The sequence below is a fragment of the Sus scrofa genome, chromosome 7 (assembly GCF_000003025.6).
Source record: "Sus scrofa isolate TJ Tabasco breed Duroc chromosome 7, Sscrofa11.1, whole genome shotgun sequence".
NCBI lineage: Eukaryota > Metazoa > Chordata > Mammalia > Artiodactyla > Suidae > Sus > Sus scrofa.
Genome location: NC_010449.5, coordinates 47,979,237 through 48,006,128, shown reverse-complemented (window position 1 = coordinate 48,006,128; position 26,892 = coordinate 47,979,237). Strand labels below are relative to the sequence as shown.

The 26,892-nt window shown below is 50.6% G+C and overlaps 1 protein-coding gene and 1 long non-coding RNA gene across 3 annotated transcripts in view; one reads left to right on the top strand and one right to left on the bottom strand.

Moving 5' to 3' along the window:
- LOC110261542 lies at window positions 3,370-14,634 on the bottom strand. Its single transcript, XR_002345766.1, has 3 exons — window positions 12,272-14,634; window positions 5,275-5,333; window positions 3,370-4,322 (listed from the first exon to the last, which is right to left on the bottom strand). It is a non-coding gene; the product is annotated as an uncharacterized LOC110261542 (long non-coding RNA).
- Window positions 11,601-26,892, top strand: part of ADAMTS7 (ADAM metallopeptidase with thrombospondin type 1 motif 7) — a 75,131-nt gene continuing 59,839 nt past the window's right edge. The window contains exons 1-4 of one of the 2 annotated variants that reach the window (XM_021098839.1): window positions 11,601-11,991; window positions 21,749-22,104; window positions 24,418-24,583; window positions 25,647-25,837. In XM_021098839.1, coding sequence (XP_020954498.1) covers window positions 11,892-11,991; window positions 21,749-22,104; window positions 24,418-24,583; window positions 25,647-25,837 — 813 coding nt within the window. In that variant the 5' untranslated portion in view covers window positions 11,601-11,891. The remainder of the gene's footprint in view (window positions 11,992-21,748; window positions 22,105-24,417; window positions 24,584-25,646; window positions 25,838-26,892) is intronic. The other variant, XM_021098838.1, reaches the window with a different exon arrangement.

Genomic DNA, 26,892 nt, shown 5'->3' with positions numbered 1-26,892 from the left:
GACCCCCACCTCTGCCTTCAAGTCCCCCTCCTATCCCACTAGGATTAAAAAAAAAAAAAAAATCTCCCTAGGAGTTCCTACTGTGGTGCATTGGGTTTGGAATCTGACTGGAGCACCTTAGGTCCCTGGCCTGGTGCAGTGGTTTAAAGGATCTGGCATTGCCGTAGCTGTAGCTTGGATTCAGTCCCTGGCCTGGGAACTTCCATATGCCACAAGTGTAGCCATAAAATGAAAAAAAAAAGTTTTAAATGAAATGTAATATCCACACGCACCTGCCCATGTATCGTAAGTGTCCAGGTTGATGAATTGTCACAGACCAAACACACCCATGTAACCAGCACCCACATCAAGGAACAGAACATGAGCAGCCTCCCCAGAAGCCCCTTCATGTCCCTTTAGCTGCTCTGCCCCCTTCCAGGGTAATCAGTGTCCTTACTTCTGATAGCACAGCCTACTTTCGTATTTCATATGAAAGGAAACATACATGTATACACTTCAGGTTCTGGCTGCATGGATCTGAGAAGTTCAGCTGTGTTGTAGACTGTAGCAGTAGCTCATTTGTCCTCACTGCTGTATGATCACCCTGGTTTTTATTTGTTGTTTTTTGCTTTTTCGGGGGCTGGTTCTGAGGCATGCAAAAGTGCTTGGGTCAAGGATTGAGCCTGATGGGAGTTCCCGTCATGGCTCAGCAGGTGATGAATCCAACTAAGAACCATGAAGTTGCAGGTTCGATCCCTGGCCTTGCTCAGTGGGTTAAAGATCCGGTGTTGCAGTGAGCTGTGGTGTAGGACACAGATGCAACTTGGATCTGGCATTGTTGTGGCTCTGACGTAGGGTGACAGCTATAGCTCCAATTAGACCCCTAGCCTGGGAACCTCCATATGCTGCGAGTGTGGCCCTAGAAAAGACAGGAGAGAAAAAAAAAAAAAAGGATTAAGCCTGAGCCACAGCAGTGACAATGCCAAATCCTTAACCACTAGGCCATCAGGGAACTCCTTCACCTTGTTTTATTCACAGCACTTGTCACAATCAGAATTTATGTATTTGTTGGCATTTTTAAAATCTGCCTCCACCAGAAGGCTAGTTCCACGGATGATGTTTGTTCTGTTCACCCCCCATGTTGAGAGGTCAATAAAGAAGCATGGGGGAAAAAAAGCAAAAAACAAACAAAAAGGAGTTCCCATCATGACTCAGTGGAAACGAATCTGAATAGTATCCGTTATGACACAGGTTTGATTGCTAGCATCACTCATTGGGTTAAGGATCTGGCATTGCCGTGAGCTGTGGTGTAGGTTGAAGACACAGATCAGATCCTGTGTTGTGATGGCTGTGGTGTAGCCTGGCAGCTGCAGCTCCAATTCGACCCTTAGCCTGGGAACCTCCATATCCTGCTAGTACGGCCCTAAAAAAATAAAAAACAACAAAAAAAAAGACAAAACAAAAAAACAATAAAAAGCACATGGGATGAAGGCCTGCAGGATACTGCCTGGTCTGGGCTCAGCATTTGGTTGGCACTGCAATGGAGTTGGAGCTGGACCAGCATCAGTCCCACCCTCAGGAGCTCACAGGGCCTAGGAGAGCTCTGATGGGGAGAGCCAGCCCTGGGTGAGGGCTATTAGGACAGTGTTGGGGGCAGAAGTCACCTGGAGGGGGCAGGAAGGGAGGGCTGGGGGCCGTGAGCTCTGAGCAGACGGTAAAGATTCATTCCATGAGCACTTGTGAGCACATCGTGGGATGCGTTCTCTTTATGGGGAGACCTTATCTGGGTCTTCAGGAAGGCCAGAGCTAGAAGGCCAGTGAGCACAAGTGCTGGAAAGTGGATTCACTCAGGCGGGGTTTCAGGGAATGTCTCAGAAAGGACAGTTGGAGCCAGGGGAGGGGACGGCACTGAGGCCAGGGGAGCTGAGCCCATTTCTGGGAGGCAGCTACCCTCTCCTTAGTTGAGCGGCACTGTGTGCCAGGCCCAGTGCCAGGCATTTTACAAGTACCATCTCTCCAATCCTACAACTCCTCTAAGAGGCAGGGAATGTGATCTTCATTCACATGGGAGGGGACTGAGGTCAGAGAGGGGACTTGCCTCATGTGCCACAGCAGAATCAGGAGCTCACCAAGCCTTCCTCTGAAGAGCCTGTCAATTTCCCTGGGGCGCTATGATGACAAGGCTCCGAAAATCTGCACTTTGGGGGTCCACCCAAAGTGGCATTGCTGGGAGAGGGTGATGGGCTGAGGATATATTTATTTTTCTTTCCTTTTTTAAATTTTACTATTATTATTATTATTTTTTTGTCTTTTTAGGGCCGTGCCCACAGCATATGAAAGTTCCCAGGCTAGAGTCAAATCGGAGCTGTAGTTCCCAGCCTACACCACAGCCCCAGCAACACGGGATCTGAGCTGCGTCTGTGACCTACACCACCAGATCCCCAACCCACCGAGTGAGGCCAGGAATCAAACCTGTGTCCTCATGGTTGCCAGCTGGGTTCGCTAACCCCTGAGTCATGATAGGAACCCCTTTCTTTTCTGTTTTTTTTTTGTTTTTTTTTTTGAAATACCACTCTCCCTATTTTATTTTATTTTATTTTAATTATTATTATTATTGGCCGCCTCACAGCATATGGAACTCCTGGGCCAGGGATCAGATCCAAGCTGCAGCTGTGGCAACACTGGATCCTTAATCCACTGTGCTGGGCTGGGGATGGAACCCTCGTCCCAGTGCTCCCAAGACACTGCTGATCCTGTTGCACCACAGAGGGAGCTCCTATTTTTTCCTTTCTTAAAAAAAAAAACAAACTTTTTACTATTGTTACTAAAATGACCAATAGCATTTCCTTCCACAGAATTTTCTACAAATGATGTGGCCAGTGTTGGGTTTTCCCTTTGGGTGATATTTTCCCTCAGTGAGATCATAGGTGGCTGTGTCAAAGGGTGTGGGTTATTTGGGGTTCTTCCGGTTCCCCATTTCCACTCCCACTCTGGCCATTTGCTTTGCTGCAATAGGAAGATCACAGGAACCTCAGGGCAACATTCCCAGGGGCCCTGAAGAGCCTAGAGGAAATGCGGAGGTTGGAAGGCAGGGGAAGGAAGGCAGAAGCCATGGCTGGAACAGCCAGGGTCAGGCATCCTCTTGGAATTGTGTCCCCTCCTCCCACAGAGGGTGCCTGGGCGTGTGTGTGACGGGCCAGGACAGAGGTGGCTGTTTTTCAGCTTGTGTGTCTGTAGTACTGTTTAACTCTTTTAAACCATCAACTTGAATTACTTTGACATAAATGCACATTAAATTTCAAAAGAACAAAAACCTTTGCAAATTTAACCAGTAAGAAGTGCACTGCAGCAGCTTGGATCTATAGCTCTTTAATTGCTGACAGGAAAGTACATTTCTCAAATGTTTGTGCACCATTTGTGTTTTTTCTAAATGCTTGGTATCTCTTGCCAGGAACAGTGCTATGGTTGGAGCCTGGCACTTGAGGGCAGACCTCCTTTCACGTCCTGCTCTGCTAGTTACTGTGTGACCTCACACAAGTGACCTAATCTCCATTTTGCTTGCCCGTAAATTGGATAGTAATAACTTCCCGCATAGGGTTGCTTGAGGGTTAATGAGGAAATTCATGTAAAGCATCACTCATGTGAGTATGCCAGTATCAGTTCAGGAATAAAGAACACTTGGATTAAACAAGGAATAGCTGTAATGCCAGGGGCAGGGGTAGTACAGGCGGTACAGGCTTGACTCAGGGTAACGGGGGGGGGGGGGGGGGGAGAACTTGCTGTCCCCAGGCTTGGCCCCCAGGGCACGCTGGCTGGCAATAGCTCCAAGTATCAGACGCTTCCCAGAAGCCTGCAGTACTGAACTTTAATTCCAGGCCACTCCCCTTTATCATGTCTTCCTAAACACGTCCAACCTAATTTTCATAGAAACAACTCTCCCTTTGTCCTCAGACATGGGCTTATTTATTTAATTACGTTTCATAATATAACAGCAGAAGCAACAGTATAAACTGGTTTGGGAACAAATCCAGGTAGGTCTCGGAAAGCCTGCAGCTTATTTGGTGGGAAGAGAAATGTTTGAGGCTGGCTAGACCCATGTTTAAGATGCCCATCCATCCCCTGGGGAGCTGGTGAAAGTGCACATTCTGATGCAGCAGGTTGAGGGCAGGCTGAGATGTAGTCTTTCTCCCCAGCTCTCAGGCATTGCTCGTGCTGTTGGTCTGAAGGGCTGCCCTTGATGTAGGGTGGGAGAGTGTGTTCGATTAGCAGCAAGAGATGAGCATGCCATGGGCATTAGTCTCTATGTTTTACCAGGAGGATGGCTGCTGAGTCCAGTCGGGCTGCTGAAACAAAATATCACAGACTGGGTGGCTTATAAACAACAGAAATTTCTTTCTCACAGCTCTGGAGGCAGGGAGTCTTCATATCAGGGTGCCAGCATGGCCAGATGAGGGTCTTCTTCCAGGCTTCTTGTTATGGTTGTGACCGCTCAGGTATAAGGGGCCAGGGAACTCTCTGGGACTCTTTTATATATTTCAGGAGGGCTCCACTCTCACCACCTAATCACCTCCCAAAGGCCGCACCTCCTAACACCATCACCTTTGGGGGTTAGAATTTCAAAATCTGAATTTTGGAGGGACAGACACATTCAGACCAATGAATGTTTCATTTCATAGCAATGGCAAAGTTTTGGTGAGCTGGATTGGCAGAGGTTGCTATATAACGTCCACGGTGACTAATACTAGTTTACAAAGCATTTTCACATATGGCATCTTAATTTTCCCAGTGTCATGGATCATTGTTTTAATCTCTTAACAATGGGCCGTTGTTTAATCTTTAATATTTGCTAGGGTTATAAGACTTGGAAGGATCACGCAATTTGCCCAGGGGCATGCAGCTAGTTCTAGGCAGAGCTGAGACTTATACCCAAGCACTCCAACCACAGACCTGTCATATTCTATCACTACGTGGAGCTCACCATGAGAACATCTCCAGATCCTGAACCCAGTCAGCACAGAGTAGTAGCTAAGTGGAGCCAAGCCTGTGGGTCTTATCTTTACCACTAAGTGTTGGAATTGGTCATTCAGATGGTTTGCAGTTTTTTCCTGCACGTAGATCAGGTAACATCTACTGCTTTATTTTTCATTCGTTTCTTTTGAGACCTCCCGTCTGGATTTCTGACTTCCTGTTCCAGTGTGAACTTGTGGTGCTTTTGGCCTTCTAAACAGTTGTGATTCTGAGATTTTCCTTTATTATTTTGGAGACTCTCTTTACCTTACATTTGTGTTGGATTACCTGTTGTTTAGTTCCCAGCTTCCCTCCTAATTTTGGTGGGCATATCTTCCAGTAACTTTCTGAAAAAAGGAGCATAAAAGGTAAATGTTTTGAGACATTGTATATCTTAAAATGACCCTATTCTATGCTCACACTTGATTGAGAGTCTGGGAATTGAAGTCTATGTTAGAAACCACTTCCTCAGAATTTTGAAGGCATTGCTCTGTTGGCTTTTAACTTATAGGATTGCTGGAGAGAATTTGGGTGCCATTCTGATTACAGAGTCTATGTGACCATTTTCTCCCCTTCTCTGGAAATTCTGGAAACAATTTTCTCTAGTACCTAAGAATTCTGGTACATCAAGATGTGTCTTGATGTGGGTCTTTATTATCCATTGTGCAGGATGCCAGCAAACTCTTTCAACCTGAAACTCATGTGCTTCAGTTCTGAGAAGGATTCTTGTATCATTTATGTGATAATTTTCTGTCTTGTTTTTTTCTGATCCCTTATTTTCTGGATGTTGGACTTAGGGAGTTTTACAATATGGAGAAGTGTTTGCTTTTCATGGAGGCACATCTATTAACTTTTTTTCCCTACATATTTTGCTGGTGATTTCATCTTTAAAATATCCTTCCCCAACCCCCAAATTATATAACCAACTCCATTTTTAATGTTGGCAATAGCAATTTCACAATAAGGTTCATGCTGTTTTTATTCATTTAAGCTCCACTGCAGGCAGCACAAGTGAGTATCTGTTGGCTAAATAAAGAAGTGAAATGATTTATTGATTAAAAAAATAGAAAAAGAAAAACGATCCATGTAATTTATTTCATCTAGGATCTTATTACCAGCATTGATTCTGTTTTTTAAATGTTGAAACAAGTGTTTTCTTTACAAAAGTTAATAAAATTCCTGAAAAAGAATGTTGTAGGAAATAATGAACAAAAAGAGCTCCCAAACGCTCAGTAAATACAGTAGAAAAAGCATAAAAAGTTTTCAAATTATTTCCAGACATGAGGATATGGAATACCCATTGCTGAAACAATAGCATGAAAAAGGGGAAAAAAAACACAATTAAAAAAAAAGAGGAGTTCCCATTATGGTTCTGTGGGTTAAGGATCCCTGGCCTTGTTTGGTGGGTTAAGAATTTGGTGTTGCCATAAGGCGTGGCACAGGTCACAGATGTGGCTCGGATCTGGTGTTGCCATGGCTGTGGTGTAGGCCTGCAGCTGCAGCTCCAATTCGACCCCTAGCCTGGGACCATCCACATGTCACAGGTGCAGCCATAAAAAGAAAAAGAGAAAGAATGAAGGAAGGACGGATGGAAGGAAGAAAATAACCAAGGCAACCATCAGGCTGCAGAGTGTGGGACAGTAAGAGATCTAAGGATGGTTAGCTTTGTGCCAGGGTGAGGCTAGACCCAAAGACTCTCCATACAGCAGTCTTCTTCAGCCCATCAGACATGGCCCAGGCCCTCTGTGAGTTCATGGGCTAGATGTGAAGACAAGATCTGACTGCAGGAAATAACGTGGTGGCCATGCTACGGGTCCCTTTGGAAATCAGCATGGCTCTTGGCAATGGGCACTTGGGAGGTGTTCCAACATGAAAGCCTCAGTGGTTCCCCAGGGAAGGGGAAGGGGCCCATTTCCCACACATCTATCTGTCTAACAGACAGAAACAACTCTCAGAGGAGGAACGGGGAAGAAACAGACCCTTTGATGCAAGGAAGCTGAAACGGGCAATCTGGAAGACAGGGGTGTGTAGTGATCAAGGACTCAGGTGCTGGGGTCTTTGGCAAACTACATACCCTCTCTGTGCTTCAGTTTCTCTATCCATAAATAAGGGTAATAATAATGTCTACTTCATGTTGGGAGGAGGATTACATGAGACACCACATGTAAAGCTTAAGTGCCAACCTGTGGGATACAGCATTCACTCCATGTCACAATTTGCCTCTGCCTAATCATCATTCTCATTGCCCAGGTGGCAGCGGGTGAGTCAGTGAATGCCATTGTAGGACCTTTGTCCCTGAGATGACTGATGGCTCTGAAATCTCCATGTGAGTAGCATCTGTGATGCCCGCGGTATTGTCTCTCATGGCGGTGTAAGGGCAGCCCCCCTTCTAAGGTTGGGTAGTCGGCAGGTGAAGGCCACAGTGCTTCAAAGTATAGGAATATATTGAGAGCATCCATATCTCCAGGGCTTCCAGAACAATGGCTCATCAGGCCCATGGCGGCAGCTCAGCAACTCATTCCAAGTCAATCATCTTGCACATTTCCAAGGCCAGCTCTTACTCAGCCCAGTTCCTACCTCAAGGCCAGCTCTTACTCAGCCCAGTTCCTTTTGGGCATCCCTCTTTAGCAGTCTGTACCTTCAATTAACATTTAAAATTATTTTTTGCACTTTTTGCAATTTACTAGGGTGGAAGGGACCCATCAAAAATAATGCCAAATTAATTTGTCAATACTTCTCTATCAAAGTTGCAAATGCACATGCCCTGGACAGCAATCCCAGATCCAGAACTTTATCTTGCAGAGAGAAATAGTCACATCAAGAGACTAGAACCAATCTAAAAACTTACCAGTAGGAGATGGGTATAATTGCATATAATCCAGTATCAACCATCCAACATTTATTTGAGTAATTGAAAATATATCCTGAACATGTATTATATGCCAGCTATTGTTCTAAGTGCCTAGGATACATTAGTGAGCAAAACAAAGATTTCCTTCCCCCTTGAGCTTAGTTCTGGTTTATGGGCCACATGCTAAGAAGCTATTGAAAGGCTGCAGCAGGTCCATAAGTAAGGATAGTGAAACATCTCCCAGCTCTATTGTTAAGTGAAAAAAGCCAGGTATAGAGTGTATATGTGCTACCATGTGTGTACAATGTAACTTCATGTTTGCTTTGAATTTTTCTAGAAGACCCAGGAGAAACTGAGATAGCAATGGCCCCTGGGAAGGAGCACTGACTAGGGGTCAGCTTTGGGAGGAAAGAGTTACTTTACTTGTAAATTTTGAATGTTTTTCCTGTGCTTGCCTTAACCAAAAACACAAAACAAAATATTAAAACAAAAGGCCTTTCACTCTGCCAAGTGCCTTCAAACTACTTAATCCTTCAGAGTTTCTCAACCTTGGCACTCTTGTCATGTGCGGCTGGATAATTCTTTGCTATTGCGGGGCTGGCCTGTCCATCGTAGGATGTTTAGCAGCATCTCTGGCCTCTCTACCCACCAGATGCCAGTAGCACCTTCCCCTAGTTGTGACAACTAACAAATGCCTCCAGACATTGCAAAATTCCATGGAGGCAAAATCACCCCTGGTTGAGAACCACTGCTCTAGAAACACTGTGAAATAGGGGAGTGGGAGGAGTTCCCTTTATGGCTCAGGGGAAATGAATCTGACTAGCATCCATGAGGACACAGGTTCGATCCCTGGCCTTGCTCAGTGGGTTGAGGATTCGGTGTTGCCGTGAGCTGTCGTGTAGGTTGAAGATGAGGCTTGGATCTGACATGGCTGTGGCTGTGGTGTAGGCCAGCAGCTGTAGCTGTGATTCTACACCTAGCCTGGGAACCTCCAGGTGTGGCCCTAAAAAAAAAGGAAAAATAGGGAAGTGGGAACCACTGTCTCCATTAGACAGATAAGAAAGTTGAGGCCCAAAGAAGTTGTATAGTGCTTTTTTTTTTCTTCTTTTTTTGCTACCCCACAGCATATGGCGTTTCCAGGCCAGGGACTGGGTCTAAGCCACAGTTGTGACCTACACTGAAGCTATGGCAGTGTTGGATCCTTTAGCCCCCTGTGCCAGGCTGGGGATAGAACCTGCATCCTGGTGCTGGAGAGACACCGCCAATCCCATTGCACCACAGTAGGAGCACTGGTTTTATAGTATATTAAAAAATTATATGCCTCCTTTTTTCATTGTCATATATTCATTCGTGATTTTAAATTCACAGTGCTCTACTGTACTCACTACTTTTTAAGGAATCGCAATATACAAGTGTATATATAGAAGCAGAATGAATCTAATTTCTTACTGAGTTTGATTAGTTTCTGGTAGTGTTTTAGCTAAGTTAAATCTCACTTGAGATGTTGGACTACATAGCATTAATAATCATTTAAAGAATAAAATAGGGAGTTCCCGTTAGGGCTCAGCAATAACTAATTTGACTAGTATCCATGAGGATTCGGGTTTGATCTCTGGCCTTGCTCAGTGGGTTGAGGATCCAGCGTTGCTGTGAACTCTGGTGTAGGTCGCAGATGTGGCTTGAATCTGGTATTGCTGTGGTATAGGCTGACAGCTGTAGCTCAGATTAGACCCCCTAGCCTGGGAACTTCCATTTGCCGCAAATGGGGCCCTAAAAAAAGTAAGTAAAAAAAAAAGATAAATAAATAATCTCTATCAGGGTTTGTGTGTGTATGGAGGGACTGTCTAATCAGATACCTGACATTCTTAACAATTATACCAAACATGTTGAAATATCAAATCTTTTGCTTTGTTCGAAATGGATGTTTTACCCCCAAAATTTGGAATTGGCTGGCCTTATTCTTCCAGCTGGATTATTATTTGTGTCATGAAGGCAGGACGAAACCGCCGTTCTTTTGTGTCCTGTGGTGTCCAGCCTGGTTCCCGAGGAGGTTTAAAATGAAGGCAGCCCAGCAGGGTATGGACAGAGGAAAAGCCAGGACCTGGGACACTAATGGAAACAGGTGCAGACTGTTGTCAGCTGATGGTCTGAAAACACAAACTTCCTAGGCGCCTTTCAGAAAAGCCTCTAATCTGTGCTTGGCCTTGGCAGCTCACCAGAGGAGTGAGGACAGTGGATCGCTGTGCTGGCCAGGGAGGGATGCGTGGCCCCTCCTCAGATCCTCTCCCTCTCTGGGGCTTACTGAGCTGGGGCTGGGATCCCCAAACAAAAAAAAGACATGGCCTGAGTATCTGGGGTGGGAGTTTGGGGGACAGGATGTGACCCTGTCACTGGTGGCAAGGCCCACTGCTGTTAGGGGTGGGGGAGAAGTGGAAGGTGGTTGGGTGGGGGCCAGGGGTTGAGCAGTGAGTGTAGCTGGGAAGGGAAGTAGGTGAACCAGGAGAGGCTGGTGAGTGGGGGACAAGAGGGAGATGACAAGAAACTGGAGAAAGAAAAATACATAGAGTGCTGGTGAAGGTTCAGGGAGGCTGGGCAAGACAGCAGGGCGTGGTCTGAGAGTGGAGCATCTGATCTTCCCATTTCAGAGCGGGCAGTTGGGCATGACATGGCCTAGGCTGTGACCGTGAGAGCTGGTGGCTAAGGTGGCGGGAAGGGTCATTGGAGGTGAGGAGGTCAAGGAATTGTGGAGCCATGGGACCTTCTGCATGGGACCCGCAGAAGGCTTGGGGTGAAGGACCCAGAAGGAAGCCTCCAGGAATGAGGGAAAGTGCATGTGCGATTGGACAGGGAGGAGGTATGTGGGCAGCAGGGGGCTACATAAAGGCTGTCCAGGGGAAGAAAGCCGGCCACCGGGTTTTAGGGAAGGAGAGGGGGCATCTTCCAGTTAGGACCGGGTTGAGTGAAGGCAGGAGGGAAAGAACAGGAGTATTCCTTGACGGGGGCGGGGGCTCCTGGGAGCACAGGGGGAAGGGAGCAGGAAGCCAGCCTCGGGGCTGGGGCCTTGGAAGGACAGATGGCCCGTGTTTGAGGCGGAGGATGTGAGGCTGGGGTTGGCCTGCCTCCAAGCTCCCAGGGGGCCCCTGCTGAGAGTGTGGGCTTCAGCCTGTGGGCCCAGCGGTGTGCTTCGCTCCAGGCAAACACACTTGGAAAGGAGTCTGGACGTGAGGAATTGTGGGACCTCGCCCTAAGTGGGAAATGGCCGCCCCTGGGGAAGTGTCTGGGCCACTTTCCCTGCTGGCTTTGGAGCAGAATCTACCTTGAGACCCGCAGCCCCTGTGGGCTCGGGTGTGAGACCCTGGACCCTCGGGAGGCCTCTGTGTCCCTTTTCCTTAGAGAGGCAGGCCTGCCTGGCCCAGGGAGCACACCGAGGGGCGCCTCCTCGAGCACAGTTTAGGGACGAGGCAGAAATTCTAGATTCATTGGAGGACCCTGGTGGGCTCCTGTCGAGAGCGCTCTGATGTCGGCAGGGCCCTGCTGGGCTCCACCGCCCGCCAGAGGGCGCCCTCGGCCCAGTGGGCGGCCGGGCGGCCGTCGGGGGGCGCCACTCGCTCCCGGCCGGCCGGACAGCTGAGCGGGTGGGCCGCCGGCATGCGCCCGGAGTGGCCCGCATGGGCGGTGCGAGGCCGGACCGGGCGGGACAGGGAGGGCCGGGCTGGGGGCGGGGGAAGGAGTCCGAGGGGCGGGGAGGGGCGGAGCGGGGGGCGGGCGGCTGCGCTCTCTCCCTCTCCCCCTCCCTCCCTGCCTCCCTTTCTTTCTTTCTCTCCTTCTCACTCTCTGGTCTTTGCCTCCGCAGCCGGCCGAGGGGGCGGGCCCTGCAGTCTTTGTTGCCCAAGGACCGTGCGCAGCCGCCCGCCGGACCAGAGTTCGGGCCCGGGAACCTAGAGCTGCACGCGGCTCGGGTATGTCCTGAGCCGGACCCAGGACCCGGCAGCGAGTGGACGGGACGGACGAGAGCGTGCGCGTGGGGTCGCCCAGCGGCCGCCCGGCCCCGGCCATGCTCGGTGGCCCGAGTCCCCGCAGCCCCACGCCGCTGCTGCGCCCCCTCCTCCTGCTCCTCAGCGCTCTGGCGCCCGGCGCCCACGGATCCGCACCAGGTGGGTGGCCGCCCCCACCACCGCCCCGGCCGGCCGGCCCTGCCGCCCTCCCTTGTTCCCCGAGCCTCGGTTTAGCCCCTTTTCACCTCTGCAGACCCCGCGCTCGCCGGCCTCTGCCTGGAGCTGTCGCGCCCCCCTCTCCCCTGGTGCGAGGGACCGGGGTGGGGCCAGGGCAGCGAAACGGCGCCGCCAGGGAGCCTTTCTCAGCCCCCGACTCCGCTACCCCCCTGCCTGCAGCCGAAATCAGTCTTTTACACTCTTCGGGCTCCAGATTCTCTACCTCGGGTGCAGCAGAGCGCGTCTGTCTCTCTCGATCTCTCGTCCGAGGGGCTGGACGGAGCGCGGCTCACACGCGATGGAGTCGGTTTCTCGCTCTCAGTGTGCCTCGTCTGGAAAGCAAGCTGACCGGGACGCTGCGGGCAGGGCGCGGGGTCGCAAGTCTACGCCGTCCCCCTCTGCGTCCCGGCCCCTGCCCACCGCCTCTGCGCTGCCTGCCCGGCCCTCGGCGGCTCCCCGGGGCCGGGTCTCGCGCGGCCCTTGCACTTCCTGCCTCCCCCTCCCCCAAGTGTGAAGGCGCCCGGAGTGGAGCGGGGAGAAGGAGCTTCTTTCCACGGCCCTGGGCTTGGCTCTCCCCGCCCCGCCCGGCCAGCCGGCCGGCCGGCCTCCGACGAGTCTCTGGCTCACGTCCAGAATCTTGCTCCGCCGCTGTCGGCTGGGCGGCGGAGCTCTTGTAGCGTCCGGAACGGCGGGCCTGGGAATTTAGGCTCAGAGGGTGTAGGGGACCCCTGGCCCAACGCTCAGGGATCTCCTGGTCTGATGGAGGCGGGCCGGATAATGGGGAGAGCCTTGCAGGCTTTGTGGGGACGGGGTAGGGGGGGGGCGCTGAGCTTGGAAGAACTGGAAAGATGGATGAACTTTGGATGGGCTGGAAGAGTGTGTGTAGGGGGGGGTCGGGGGATGGGGTGGCTGGATTTGGCCTGTTTGCTGGGCATCGGGGAGACCTGCCTCTCCAGCAGGGGGATTGTGGTTGTGAGGCCAGAAAAGCATATGGGTTGGAATGTACGGAATATTTAAACCAAATCTTAGAGGTTTGGGGAGCTGTTGAGGGAAGCAGCTGTTGAGAGCAGTGTTTTAGGGAGGGGGTTCACTGTATGTGTAGGAAATAGAGCAAACATTTAATAGACCTGTTTTGTGCCAGCCTCCGGAGTTCTTATTTCTCATCTCCACAGCAGCCCTTCAAGGTGGGTGGTACAAAATCCTTTTATGGGTGAGGGAACAGGTTCAGAAGGGAGAGTGACCTGCTAGTTTGGACTCCTGGGCTACCGGCGTGAAGCCTGTGTTTTCCCACTGTCCAGAGCTGAGGACCCATGGAGATGAACCAGGTGACTGGGATGAGAAAGCAGGAAAGTGCTTGTCCCAAGGAACTTCTCCTGAGCTTGATCTTGGGTCCAGGCCCCCTGGCAGCTGTGGGAGAAAGGTTGGGGGGAGTCCTCTGTGGTCGGGGTCCCTTTCACTTCCCCTGCAGGCCAGACCTATGTACAAGCTCATCCATGTGCTAAATGGGTATAATGGTGTCTACCTCAAAGGGATTTTGTGAGAATTAAGTGAAATGCTGAACGTGATCGCTTAGCACGGGGCAGAGAGACGACCATGTAGTGGCCATTATTTTTATTAATCTGCCAGGCAGACCCAGTAAGATTAGGGAGTGCTTGTGTATCCTGTAACTTGAGCCTGCCATTTGGGGTGGAGGCAGGGCAGGCACTCCTATCTAATCTGGGCCCCCCTTTAGGGTGTCTGTCTCTAGTGTCCCCAGAGACACGTAGCATTCTTCTCCCACTCAGGATCCCTGACCTGAGGCTACTAAGTTCTCTGCATTTTTCTTGGAGCTGCCTGGGCGACCTAAACTGGGGGCTCCGCCCACTGAATGCCACCTTCTTTGAGGCCAAAGAGCACACCCTGGGCTTACCTTTAGGGAAATATGACAAACCAAGGGATTTGGGATTGCTGGACTGAGGCAGGGGCTCACCAAAATGCTGTGTCGCACCTGTGAGCACACACATGCAGAACTCCCACATGCACACAAGCAAGTGCAGATGGACTCAGGGAGGAGGTTGTGACACACGCACACATGCACACACCCTAGTCATTTTTTCCTTTCGGCATGAGTTACGGGTCATTTGAAGGGCTGGATTGTAACCCAGGTACTTGATAAGAGCGTCAGGGTAAACACCATGTTGGCATCTCTCTGAGAGATGCTCCAGCGTGACAGTTCTGTCACCTCAGAGTGATATTCAAAGTATTTAACACCCAGTGTGGCAGGAGCTCAGTCCAGTCACAACTGACCAACCTCCCTGGAGGGACAGACTCAGCCATGAACCACTGGCAGTCCCTCAGAATGGCACCTGCCCCCATCCCACTGTAGCTTGAGCTCTGCTGGCTCAGCTCCACTGCAACCACAAGCCCGACTGGAACCTGCAATTACCCCTTGCTGGCACTGGGTGGTGGTAGTTTTGGCCACCAAGGTCTCTACTAGACCTTGTGAGATGTAAGTGACATTGAGAGAGTTTATTTTTGTTTTTACAGCTGCGCCTGTGGCATATGGAAACTCCCAGGCCAGGGCTACAGCTGCCATACCTTGAAGCAACATCAGTTCCTTAACCCATTGAATGAGGCCAGAGATCAAACCCAAATCCTCACAGACACTGTTGGGTTCTTAACCTACTGAGTCACAACAGGAACTCCATGAAAGTTGTTTTTTTGTTTTTTGTTTTTTTTTTTTAAGGGCTGCACCTGCGGCACATGGGAAATTCCCAGGCTAGGGGTCTAATCGGAGCTACAGCTGCCAGCTTATGCCACAGCCACAGCAATGCCACATCCAAGGTGAGTCTGCAATCTACACCACAGCTCATGGCAACACTGGATCCTTAACCCACTGAGCAGGGCCAGGGATTGAACCCACAACTTCGTGGATGCTGGTTAGGTTCATTACTGCTGAGCCACAGTGGGAATTCCAAGAGTTTATTTTTTAACTCGCTGTGTTCTCCTTTAAAAATATTTTATGGCAAACAGTACAAATTTGGTTATTAAAAATGAATGTAGAACAAAACAAGAAAATAAAACTATTGCAGTTAAAGTGGTCACATCCTGTATTTTTTCTTTTTGATTTGAAAAACATCTTATTAAGCCATTAGGCAAAGAGATAAGACAAGTTTTTTAAAAAAAAATAGCTAAGTATACTTTGAACCTCTCTTACTAATTTTCAGTCTGTAACTTAGTTGACATTTGCCATGTCATCTACTCTTCTAAGCATTTACATATTGGCTCATTGAATTCTCATTGTGTGAGAATTCAATTATTATCAGACCCATTTTACAGATGGAAAAAGTGAGACCGAGTGGTGGAGTCTGTACCCACAGCCCCACAGCTGTGCGTGGCAGAGCTGTGATGCACACCCAGGCACTCTGGCCTGAGAGCAGACTAATTCTAACGCCTTTCACCTGCAGCATATTTCTACTTAGCTCCATCACATTTTTGAACTTAAGAAGATGCTTCTTTATAACACTTGAATTTGTCTTGCAATAATTTCCCAAGGTCTAGAGCAGGGATTCTCAAAAGGACTGTATATCCCCAAGGTCCTGGACCCCTCCCCAGGGACACTTTTGAGCTCTTGGGGCCATTTCTCTCTAGGAGTTCAGATTCCCCAGTCACATACATTCTGCCCTCTCCCATCCCTCCCCTTTTTTTGTCTTTTGTCTTTTTAGGGCCCCATCCTCGACATATAGAGGTTCCCAGACTAGGGGTCTAATTGGAGCTGTAGCTGCCAGCCTACACCACAGCCATAGCAATGCGGGATCTGAGCCACACCTGTGACCACCACAGCTCACGGCAACGCCGGATCCCTGACCTACTCAGTGAGGCCAGGAATCAAACCTGCATCCTCATGGATACTAGTTGGGTTCGTGAACCACTAAGCCATGACCGGAATGCCACACCCATGTTTGAGGACACTGCTGTGCCTAGAAGTGTGCCTTGGAGCTTCTTTTTTCTAGTATACTGAGCACTTCAGGGCTGGTTGGCATCAGCAGCCCTAGACTTCAGCTCATCTTTAGCAGCCTTGGTTGCAGCGATTCATGCTCTGGAGCTGCTGGAAGTACTCATTTGAAACAAAGCCTTGGAGTGTAGCCGTTGTCTCATTCTTCAGCTCTTTGCCCTGTGACCCTCATATTTTCTGACTTGGATTCTCTGAGCAGATGAGGAAACTGAAGCTTAGCAAGATGAAGTGACTGTCCAGACCACAACTATTATATGGCTGAGTTGAGACCCTAAGCTGGGCCTTATATTCAAAGCCCGTACTTTGGGCTTTTTTGACTACGCATTATTTTGTCACCCCACTGTCTCTCATTTCACAAAAGAATGCCGGGACCAAGCTTAACTTCTTGCTGCTTGTTCCCCTTCCTCCTGGCTTTGTCCTGCTTCTCTGGGGGCCCGCCATATGGTGTCCACCACCAAGATGCCCTCCTCATCTTCATCCTTAAATATGCACCCCTATGTCAAGGACACTTCACACGAGCCCCCTTTGACGACTTTTCTTCATCCCCATCCATCTGTGGGGAGGCGGTAGTTCACTCCCCTCTCCTGGACCTCCTGAGCACTGTGCCAGGGGTAAGGATTGAGAGTGCCCTGCACCCATTGCTCTGAGGGCAATGGATGGATGGTGTCTTGTAAGTTTTCCTGGAGTTTGGGGCACCTAACTGTGCCTCATAACACTAAATGCCAGGGATCAGGCAGGTAACACAACAAGGCTCATGGGAAGACATTTTTCCTGAAACATGGGGCCTTCTGGCCCATCTGTTGTTTTCCCATTTTTGTTCTTTACTCAATGAAAGAGCATACACGTGTGATGCTGAGGACAGCTTCTATTTAGCTACAGCATGGGGAACACCATGGGGAGTGGTGGAGACTGAGGCAGATGAGGGCTCCTCTTTCAAGGGCTGCTCCTGACCAGTGGGAATTTAGGCCTGACATGGATGGATGATTTTAGGCTGAGAAATTGAGATTTTTATACAAAATCATGTGTGTGTGTGTTTTTTTTAAACTCTGTCAACTAATTACTTTTCAATATTTGTGCTAGCCCAACAAACCACTCCGTCTTCCCAGATCAATAAACTGACAAACAAAAAGCAAGTCTGCAGGCTATGGTTGTGGAGTTGCCATCCAAATGTCCATAATATGATGTCAGGGCAAGAAGTCTCCTTAAATGATCCAGCCCTGAAATGGTTACCTCAGAATCCCCAGAAGGTTTAGAAAACTATAGATGATGGGACCTCGGAGCCCTGGGTCTATGGAATCAGAACCTCTGGGCTGGGCCCTGGGCAGCTGCAGTTTTCCTAAGCTCTCCAGGTACTGCTGGTGTCCAGCCAGGTTCACTTCCAGTGAGGAATTTCCTAACTTCCCTGATGATCCCAGTCCCCTGAGGCTTTTGGGATAAACAGCTTCCTAGTCCCGTTTCCTGGAGATGCTGATTCAGTGGGTCTGGGACAGGGCCTGGGAATTTGTTTTTAACAAATTCTCAGCCAAGAAGTCTGGGAAATCCTTGCACTGGTGCCCTCTTGAAAATCAGAGACAGGGAAGCTTTGCCCAGAGGTACACAGTAAGCCACCCCAGCCCACCCTGCCTCCTGCCTCCTGCCCCTCAGAGCATGTTCAGAGAGGGTTGTGCCCTGATGGCTGGCCTGCTGGGACAGTTGTGGGTGGTGGGGGTTTCCTCTGCAGGGGGGCTAGCACAGAGGTGTGTAGGGTGCTCCTGTGTGTGGTTCATCAGGAGACAGGTTGGAGGGTGAGGTGGGTTTCTGCAGCCTGGCCTGGATGGAGCTTCAAGCTGGGCTTGGCTTCCCTTTGAGCCCCAGCAGCAGCCACACGGGGGGCCGTGTGGGACAGCTGCAACACACTCAGGCATTCTTGTGGGCATGACGAGTCACTGTCACAAGCAGCCAGGATCCCAGGAGCTGGGCATAAAGCCAGTTGATCTGGGAAGGACTGAGGGCTGGGAGAAACCTCAGATGGGCCAGTTTTGTACCTGGTCCTCAGAGCTGGGGAACTGAGGAGGAGAAAGGGGGACAAGAGCATCAGCCTTGGGGTTCCTGCCCACCCCCAGCAGTGCTGCTCTTATGTGTGTGGGTCCACACGAGATGTCTTTTGAAGACTAGGTCTGGTGGCAAAAATGGTTTGAAAATCTTGATCTAGTCCATCTCCTTAATGTTAGCAATGAGGCAGCTGAGCAAGGGGCAGGCTGCTGAGAATGTGGAAAAATGTTACTGAAAGATTGAAGCCATTTGGGAGACTTTGTTACTCTCCCTGTGACTAAGGGCCAGTCTCTGTACTTCTCTGAATGTCCCTTTGCTTTCTCCAGAAGCAAACTGGAGACTTTACTGCAGGTGTCCTAACTTGGAATCTGCAGCTGCAGGGACATGGGTGGAATCCAGAGGATCCATGAACTTGGATGGGATACATCTTTAATTTATCTAACCTTGAAGTGAAATTTAGCATTTTCTTCAATTGTAAATATTAGCAACAGATCACAATAGTGCTCATAGCATCTGTGCTTTTGCTACCAGTAGGAAAAGCAAAAAAAAAATTTTATCTTAATACAGTTGCAGGTATCTTGAACTAAGGTTGATGCTCATCATGACTTCAAAATCACCATAGTTGTTAAATTTGCCATTAGATCTTGTTTAATGTATTAATAAAGGTGCACATAATGCCACGGCTTCTTTTTAAATTATTCTGACAACTGTATTTCACCACAATCAGTTTCCTATATATTTTATCTTGTGCATTTAAAAACATTGTGAGGGAGTTCCCTCTGTGGCACAACAGGATCGGTGGCATCTCTGCAGCACCAAGACGCAGGTTCGATCCCCGGCCTGGCACAGAGGGTTAAAGGATAACGTTACTGAAGCTGTAGCTCAGGTCTGACCCTTAGCCCAGGAAGTCCATATGCTACAGGGTAGGCAAAAAAAAAAAAAAAAAAAAAAAAAGAAAAAGAAACATTATGAGGAATTCCCATTGGCACAGCAGGTTAAGGATCTAGCATTGTTGCTGTTGTGGTGTGGGTTTGATCCCTGGCCTGAGAAATTTTGTATTCTTCAGGTGCAGCCAAAAAAAAAAAAAAAAAAAAAAAAAATTCCTTTCAGAGTTCTCTGGTGGCCCAGTGGTTAAGAATCACGGTTCGGGTTCCATCCCTGACCTGGGAACTTGTGCATGCCCTGGGTGTAGCTAACCCCCCACAACAAAAAACCCCAAATCCCAAAAATACTCTGAGAAGGAATCCATGGCAAAAAAAAAAAAAAAAAGGTTACAAATCAAGCCTTACTGGGAAATAGTAGCAGAATGACTCGGAGAGAATTCTGCAACTGGCAAGGGCCTGAGCAGAAATCTGCAACTATTTTCCAGCCCTAGAACCTATTCTTCAAATGAACTCTTGCATGTGAAAGAAAGAAACCAGAGCAGCCCTGCTGAAGTGGTAGTGGTGAGGGGCCAGGGAGCCCTACCTGGGTGGTCCATCTCTGATTCTCCATCTCAGGAGGCCTGGAGATGCCTGCAGGACCCCCAGGCACTTTTTAAGAAACCCTTCAGGCTAATAATAGTCATTATAGCCACAGATCCAGTGTTGCCGTGGCTGTGGCGTAGGCCCCAGCAGCACCTCCACTTTAACCCTTTGCCCAGAAACTTCCATAAGCCGCAGGTGCAGCAGTAAAAAGAAAAAAAAGTCATAATCACCATAATTGCCATCATGTTCAGCCAATGGGCCAGGTGGAGTAGTTCAGTTCATTTAATCCAGCAGCCCCCGACATGTAAGTTATTATCTCCACTCTACAGATTTTACACAAATATTTACTGAGAAACTACTAGTTTCCAGACACTCTTCTGGCACTTAAAATCTTCAGCAAAATTGCCCTCCTAGAGTTCACGTTGGGAGGAGTTGGAGGAGGAAAAATAACATAATGAAGATGTTAAGTGATACAGTATGAGAAATGCTATGGGGAGAAATAAAGCAGGGAAGAGTGGGTAGGGCAAGCCAGGGAGTTGCAAATTTTTTTGTTTGTTTTTGGCTTTTTAGGGCTGCACCCTGGCACATGGAAGTTCCCAGGCTTGGGGTTGAATTGGAGCTACAGCTTCCAGCCTGCACCACAGCCACAGCAACGCTGGGTCTGAGACGTGTCTGTGACCTACACCACAGCTCAGGGCAACACCGGATTCTTAACCCACTGAGGCCAGGGCTCGAATCCACATCCTCATGGATACTAGTCAGGTTTGTTAACCTCTGAGCCACGGATGGGAACTCCAGGAGTTGCAATTTTAAAATAAAGTGAGGAGAGCTTTGAGGAAGGACTTGAAAAGGAGGTGAGAGGTATAGTTAGGTGGAAAACCAAGGGAAGTGTGTTCCAGGTGGAGGAAACAGCAGTGCAAAATCTTGAAGCAGGAGCATGTCTGACTTGTTGGAGGAACAGCAAGGAGGCCAGTGGGCCTGGGGAAGGGAACTTTGGGAGGTGTAGCAGAAGTGAGATTAGGGAGGTAACCTTGCCTTGGGTCTCACAGGTCATTGCCACAACTCTGTCTTTTGCTGTATGTGATCTGGGAGCCACTTCAGGGTGTTCGGCAGAGAAGGGCCCTGAGCCAGCTGGTTTGGAACGTCCTTGACTGCTTTGTTGAGGGCAGACTAGGCGAGGAGGACCCAAGATGGATGGACAACAGTGGAAGCAGGGATGACCTGGGGGAGGCCCCAGTGAGTGATGGCTTGCAGCGAGATCTTTTTTTTCTTATGATTTTTATTTTTTCCATTATAGCTGATTTACCATGTTCTGTCAGTTTCTACTGTTGCAGCAAGATCTTAATTCTCTGCTCAGGAATTGAACCTAGAGAGCCTGGTTGAAAACCGGGAATCCTAGCCACTAGACTAGTGGCTAAAAGCAGAATTGCCTTGATTCTTGCCACCTGCTGAAAGCAAGAATGTTTCATGGAGGCAAAGACTGTGAAAATAGGTATAAAATTTGTTAGAGACACAGTACAACATATGGGAGAGTACACAGAGAAGTAGTTTATTTAAGTCGCAAGTAATACACACCCTAAAGAGGAGTGTGGGTGCAGGTGTCCCCCTGAGAAGGGCGCCAGAGAGGTGATCTAAATCACTTATATGGGATAGTTCTTCTGGGTCTTTATCTTTAGCCAATTATCTTGTTTATTTCTCACACCTAACTGGACACAAGACCCTCCCCAATATGCGTGCATATCTTTTGGCAAACATGGATTTCAAAGCAAAGGGTGTGGGGAAGGTATCAGGATTTACTATGGCCTGGCACCCCCTCACTTTTCAACCCCTCACTGAAAGTAAGTAGGAGTCTTACTGCGCATGTGTAATTGGCGAGCTCTCCTTGACCGCAGAAGGGCTTGAAGTGGTCATCTTATCTTTCTAATCCAGCAGAGCTCAGCTCCTGCAATTAACTTTCTCTTCCAGGCGTCAAAGAGAAACAAGGCCCAATTTACTGGGCCCAAGAAGACCCAGCTGTTCTCAGCCCAGGGACCCATCTACCAGGAGGGACCAATTAAGAGGTTCTCGCGATAACTTAGAAGGCGCCGCCTGCTCCAACGAGATGTGGCGTAGAGGTGCTGGGTGGCTGGTGAGGCCGTGCATCTCCACGCTCAGACCTTAGCCGCCGTACTGGCAACTCCTCACTCTGTCTTGGGGGTTCTCCCCACAGGGCACGCGGCCCAGGGTCGGGCGGCGCTGGACATCGTGCACCCTGTGCGTGTGGACGCGGGAGGCTCCTTCCTGTCCTACGAGCTGTGGCCCCGTGCGCTGCGGAAGAGGGACGTGTCTGCGCGCCCCACCGCTCCTGCCTTCTACGAGCTGCAGTACCGAGGCCGCGAGCTGCGCTTCAACCTGACCGCCAACCCGCACTTGCTGGCGCCCGGCTTCGTGAGCGAGACGCGGCGGCACGGCGGCCTGGGCCGAGCGCACATCCGGGCCAGCGCCCCGGCCTGTCATCTGCTCGGCGAGGTGCAGGACCCCGAGCTCGAGGGCGGCCTGGCGGCCATCAGTGCCTGCGACGGCCTGGTGAGTGTGCGCAAGGTGCCCCGGAGGGATGCAGGGCTGCCTCCTCCCTGGCCTGGGGCGCGTCTGCTGGCTTTGGCCCCCTGGCTGTTTCTCTCCCAGCTTCCGTATTCACACCTGTAAAATGGAGTGGGCATCACAGGTCTCCTTGTCCTCTAGGACAGCAATTCTTAAACTTTATTATGAATTAGAATCATCCAGGCCTCCTTAAAACCAAGTGTGTTGGGACGGGGTGGGGGGGGGTAGGAAATCTTAAATTTCTGGCAGTTTCTCAGATAGTGTTGAAGCTGCAGGTCCAGATGCCCAACTTGGAGAATGACTGTTTGTAACTCAGAAAGCAGCTAAGTCCCTTTTCTTGATTGGGGTGAGGGGTGGAGTGTCAGTTATGACTTTGGTTTCCCCCCCTCCACTCCTTTAGGCTTCTCTTCTCCAGGACAGGAGGTGATGAAGCCTCCTCCCAGGCCTCAGCCTCCAGGTTTTTCCAGGTTCAGGTGATGCCCACTCTTGCGTGGGGCCCTAATTGCCTTCTTCTGCTTGGGTGCCTGCTTTAAGCAGCTCTGCTCCAGGCAGGTTAGGGCCCCTTTCTGCTCCCAGCTCCAGAGCAAGAGGTGTGGGAGAACTAGGGGGGATGGGTGTACATTCTCAGACATCCACTGTTCCCAGGGGGCAGCCTCAGCTCAGATTGCTTGGGAAAAACCATGGGCTGTGGCAGGACAGGGCCTAATGACAGCACACAGCACAGAGTTTAGGGTATCTTGGCCTTTGAGCTCATTTGCCTGGGAAAGTGTCATTTACGTACAGAGCCTGTGCTCCTTCCTTTCCATACAGTTAATTAATCTTGTTGAGGCTGTGTGACAGCCACATATATGGGCATCATTCCCACTTTATAGATGAGGAAACAGGCTCAGAGAGGAACTTGGACAAGGTCACTCAGTTATGGAGTCCATTTAAACTAGGTCTCCAGCCCCTAGAGCTGATGATACACTGTCTAGCATTCCAGACCCTACGTGACCCAACTGGCAGACTTGGAGCCAGTGAGGGAGGTCCGAGGGAGGTGGTGGGTTGCACAAAGATACTTTCCAAGGCACTTCCCTCCCCTGGCCTTAGTGCCAGTGGACATGCCCAAAACTCCCTTTGCTAGCTTCCCTTCTTTGGCGGACCCTGGGACCAGGGAATAGGATGTCTTGCTGGCAGTGGGCATCTTGTTAGATTTGGATGCAGGCTCGTTTCTTTCTTTCTTTCTTCTTCTTTTTTTTTTTTGTGATAAGATTTCTTTTTCTTTTTGTCTGTTTTTTTCACCCATGGTATATGGGCATTTCTAGGCTGGGAGTTGAATTGGAACTGCAGCTGCCTACCTACGCCACAGCAGTACCATATCCGAGCTGCATCTGCGAACTACCCACACCAAAGCTCACGGCAACGCCAGATCCTTAACTCACTGAGTGAGGCCAGGAATTGAACCTGGATCCTCATGGATATTAGTTGGGTTCATTACCTCTGACTGAGCCACAATGGGAACTTTTTTTTTTTTTTTTTTTTTAATGGCCGCATCTGCAACATATGGAAGTTTCTAGCCAGGGAGTGAATCCAAGCTGCAGCTGTGGCAACCCTGGATCAATACAACATAGTATTATTAACTGTAGTCACCATGCTGTACATTACATCCCCAGGACTTTTTTTTTCCCCCTTCTTGATGTTAAGCTGCTTTCTTTCTTTCTTTTTTTTTTTTAAAGTATAATTGACTTAAAATGTTTTGATTTTTTTTTTCTTTTTTATGGCTGCACCTGTAGCATATGGAAGTTCCTGGGCTAGGGGTTTAATCAGAACTGTAGCCACTGGCCTGCACCGCAGCCACAGCAACACTGGATCCAAGCCGGATCCAAGCTGCAGCTTGTGCTAGTGCTGGATCCAGGGATCTGTGAGGCCAGGAATTGAACCTCACAGAGATAATATCGGGTTCTTAACCCGCTGAGCCACAAAGGGAACTCCTGATGTTCAACTTTGAATTATAATTCCTGCTTATCTCTGAGGATTTCTTGCTTCTCATGGGCTAAGGGGTGGGCTGGGCGTAAGGAGCAGCTTCCTCGGGGAGGTGGCTTCTGAGCTCAGCCTAGAAGCCTTTGGTTCTGTGAAATGGCGGGGAAGGGCATTCCAGGCAGAGGGTACAAAGCGAACCAAAGCCCAGAGGGAGAATGGCAGTGTGTCTGGGGTCAGAAGGGGTGGTGGGCTCTGCTGGGCAGGACAGTCTTTTGGGATGGGTGGGAAGAGCAGCCTAGTGCCAGCCTTTCCTGTGTGACTCTGGTGCTTCTTCCGCAGAAAGGTGTGTTCCAGCTTTCCAACGAGGACTACTTCATTGAGCCCCTAGATGGTGTCCCAGCCCGGACTGGCCGTCCCCAGCCCCACGTGGTGTACAAGCGCCAAGCCCCTGAGAAGCGAGCAGAGCAGGACGACTCCAGGGCTCCAGGCACCTGTGGGGTGGAAGGTGAGCATCTCTACTGCCAGCTCTGGGCTAGGGGATGGGCCTGGGGGCATGGACAGTCCTTTCTAGAAGGCTCTATCAACACCACCATGCTCGTCTCCTGTTGGACCAAAGGGTTGCAGACAGACCAACAGACACATCATCATAGCCTGTGCCCTCCAAATGTGCCACGGTGCTGAGGCCTCTGCCTTTCAGGCCTGCCCTAGCTCATCCCCGGACTGACTGCTCTTCCTGCCCCTCACCTTCTTCCCCCACCTCGGGGCTCCGTCTCGCCCTACCCACTTCTCACTCACCGCCTGCAGCACTTCCACCTCTGCCAACCTTCTTCTGTGTCCCGGGGAGGCGGCACCACACCCAGCCCCCCGCAGGAGAGATAGTCAGGTCCCACCTCAGAGTAAGGGACTTCTGTTACTGGGTACCTAGAATGTGGCACCAGCATCTCCTCTATAGAGTGCCCCCGGTGCTTGCCAGTCCTGGGAAGGAGCTACCTGCTCAGGGCGGCCAGGGTGTGGGGCCTGTACCGACTTCACAAGCTGCCCATAGCTCAGGGACTCTGTTTGCTGGAACAGATATCCACAGAGATGCACTCTTTGGCCTCAGTTTCTCCAGCTTCGTGGATGACCTTTCTCTTCTGACCTGGGGGCAGCCTGGGACAGCGGGGCAGGTCTCTAGTGGGGTCAGCTGGCTTGGGGCTTGGCCAGCCTCCACAGGATGGGGGATTTGCATGTTCTGGGAGGTGCTCCCCCTACCCTACCCCACCCCACCCTAGTGGGGAGGGAACAGTATGGGCAGGTTGGGACCCCGGAGCTCACCTCACCAGCACAGTGCCTCTCTGTGTTCATATCCACCATTTCACTGATTTCATTGGTTTCATTGGTCCCTGAGGTCACTCTGCGAGGCTGATTAGCTTAGCCCTTTGTAGTAAGGGCTCCCCAGGGTCAGAGAAGGGAAGGGACCAGGTCAAGGTCACCCAGCATTGTTCTGCTGACCGGGTGAGAGGCCCTTCCAATGTGTGCCCTGGGCCGGCCTACTGGCAGCTGACCTGCACCCCGTCTGGGGCCCACAGGGTCCCCAGAGCTGGAGTTCCGGCGGGAGCGTTGGGAGCAGCGGCAGCAGTGTCAGCGGCCGAGGCGTCTACAGCAGCGCTCGGTGAGCAGAGAGAAGTGGGTGGAGACCCTGGTGGTGGCCGACCCCAAGATGGTGGAGTACCACGGGCAGCCCAACGTCGAGAACTACGTGCTGACCATTATGAACATGGTAAGGCTGCCAGGGGTGGTGTCGGGGAGGTGCGAAGGGGGCGTGTGGCCCAGGCCTCATGTGGGACGTACAGGCTCCACGCTCCTGAGGACTGGAGAGGATGGGGGGTTCCCCACAGGGAGTCCGTCACTGGGAGAGAGCCTGGACTCAGGTGGGGCCCTTGGGGCTGCTGTTGGGGAAACACCTTTGGGTGTCATGTCACCTGCTGGCTCAGCAACCTCCATGCACTGCAGGGACTAGAGCTGGGGGAGAGGAGGCCGAGGCAGCCTCAACCCTGTGCCCGCCCTGGGGGAGCTTGTAGACTGGTTGGCTCATCCACACGGCTCTGAACAAAGACCTCCTTCCTCTGTGTGCTGGGACCTGTGCTGGGGACACAGAAGGGCCCAGTCAGACCAGCCCCTGGCTGAGACGTCAGCACACGTGAGCGTTAGATCTGTTCAGTTCTGGGGTCTACTAGCTGGTGCCTTGGGGCAAGCCACGCTCCTTCTCTTAGCCTCGGTTTCTGCTCATCTGTGGACTGGGGGTGACAGTACTACCTTACAGGATGGCATACTCCTCTGGACCCCACAGGACGGTTGAGCTAACCTAGGCACTGAGAGGGTGAGTGACTTGCCCAGGTCACACAGCAAGGCAGGACAGAGCCGAACAGGAGCCCAGGTCCCACATAGGGCACCATGGCAGGTTGGAGCTGGTGATTCTCCGAGCTGCCTGTAGTGCCAGCCACTCCCTCCCTGCTGCTGCTACCCAGGTGTGCAGGTGGGAGGCCTCAGGCAGCCAGGCTGCTTCCTGCGGCCCCTGCAGAAAAGACCTCTGCCCCTGGCTTTCTTAGCAGGTCACCCACTGCCCAGCTCTGTTTCCCTCTGGGTTGGGTGGCTAAGAGCATGGGGGGGTGTGCTCTGCAGCTGATGTGGCCTGTGTTACATGCCCCGACTTCCCCCCTGTGCCAGCCTTTGATCTCCGGCAACCTCTGGACCGTTTAAGGTCTAGTTACCCCTTTTAAAGCCGTGGAGCCTGGGCTCGGAGAAAGGCGGGGTCTCTGTACGTAGCCATTAGAC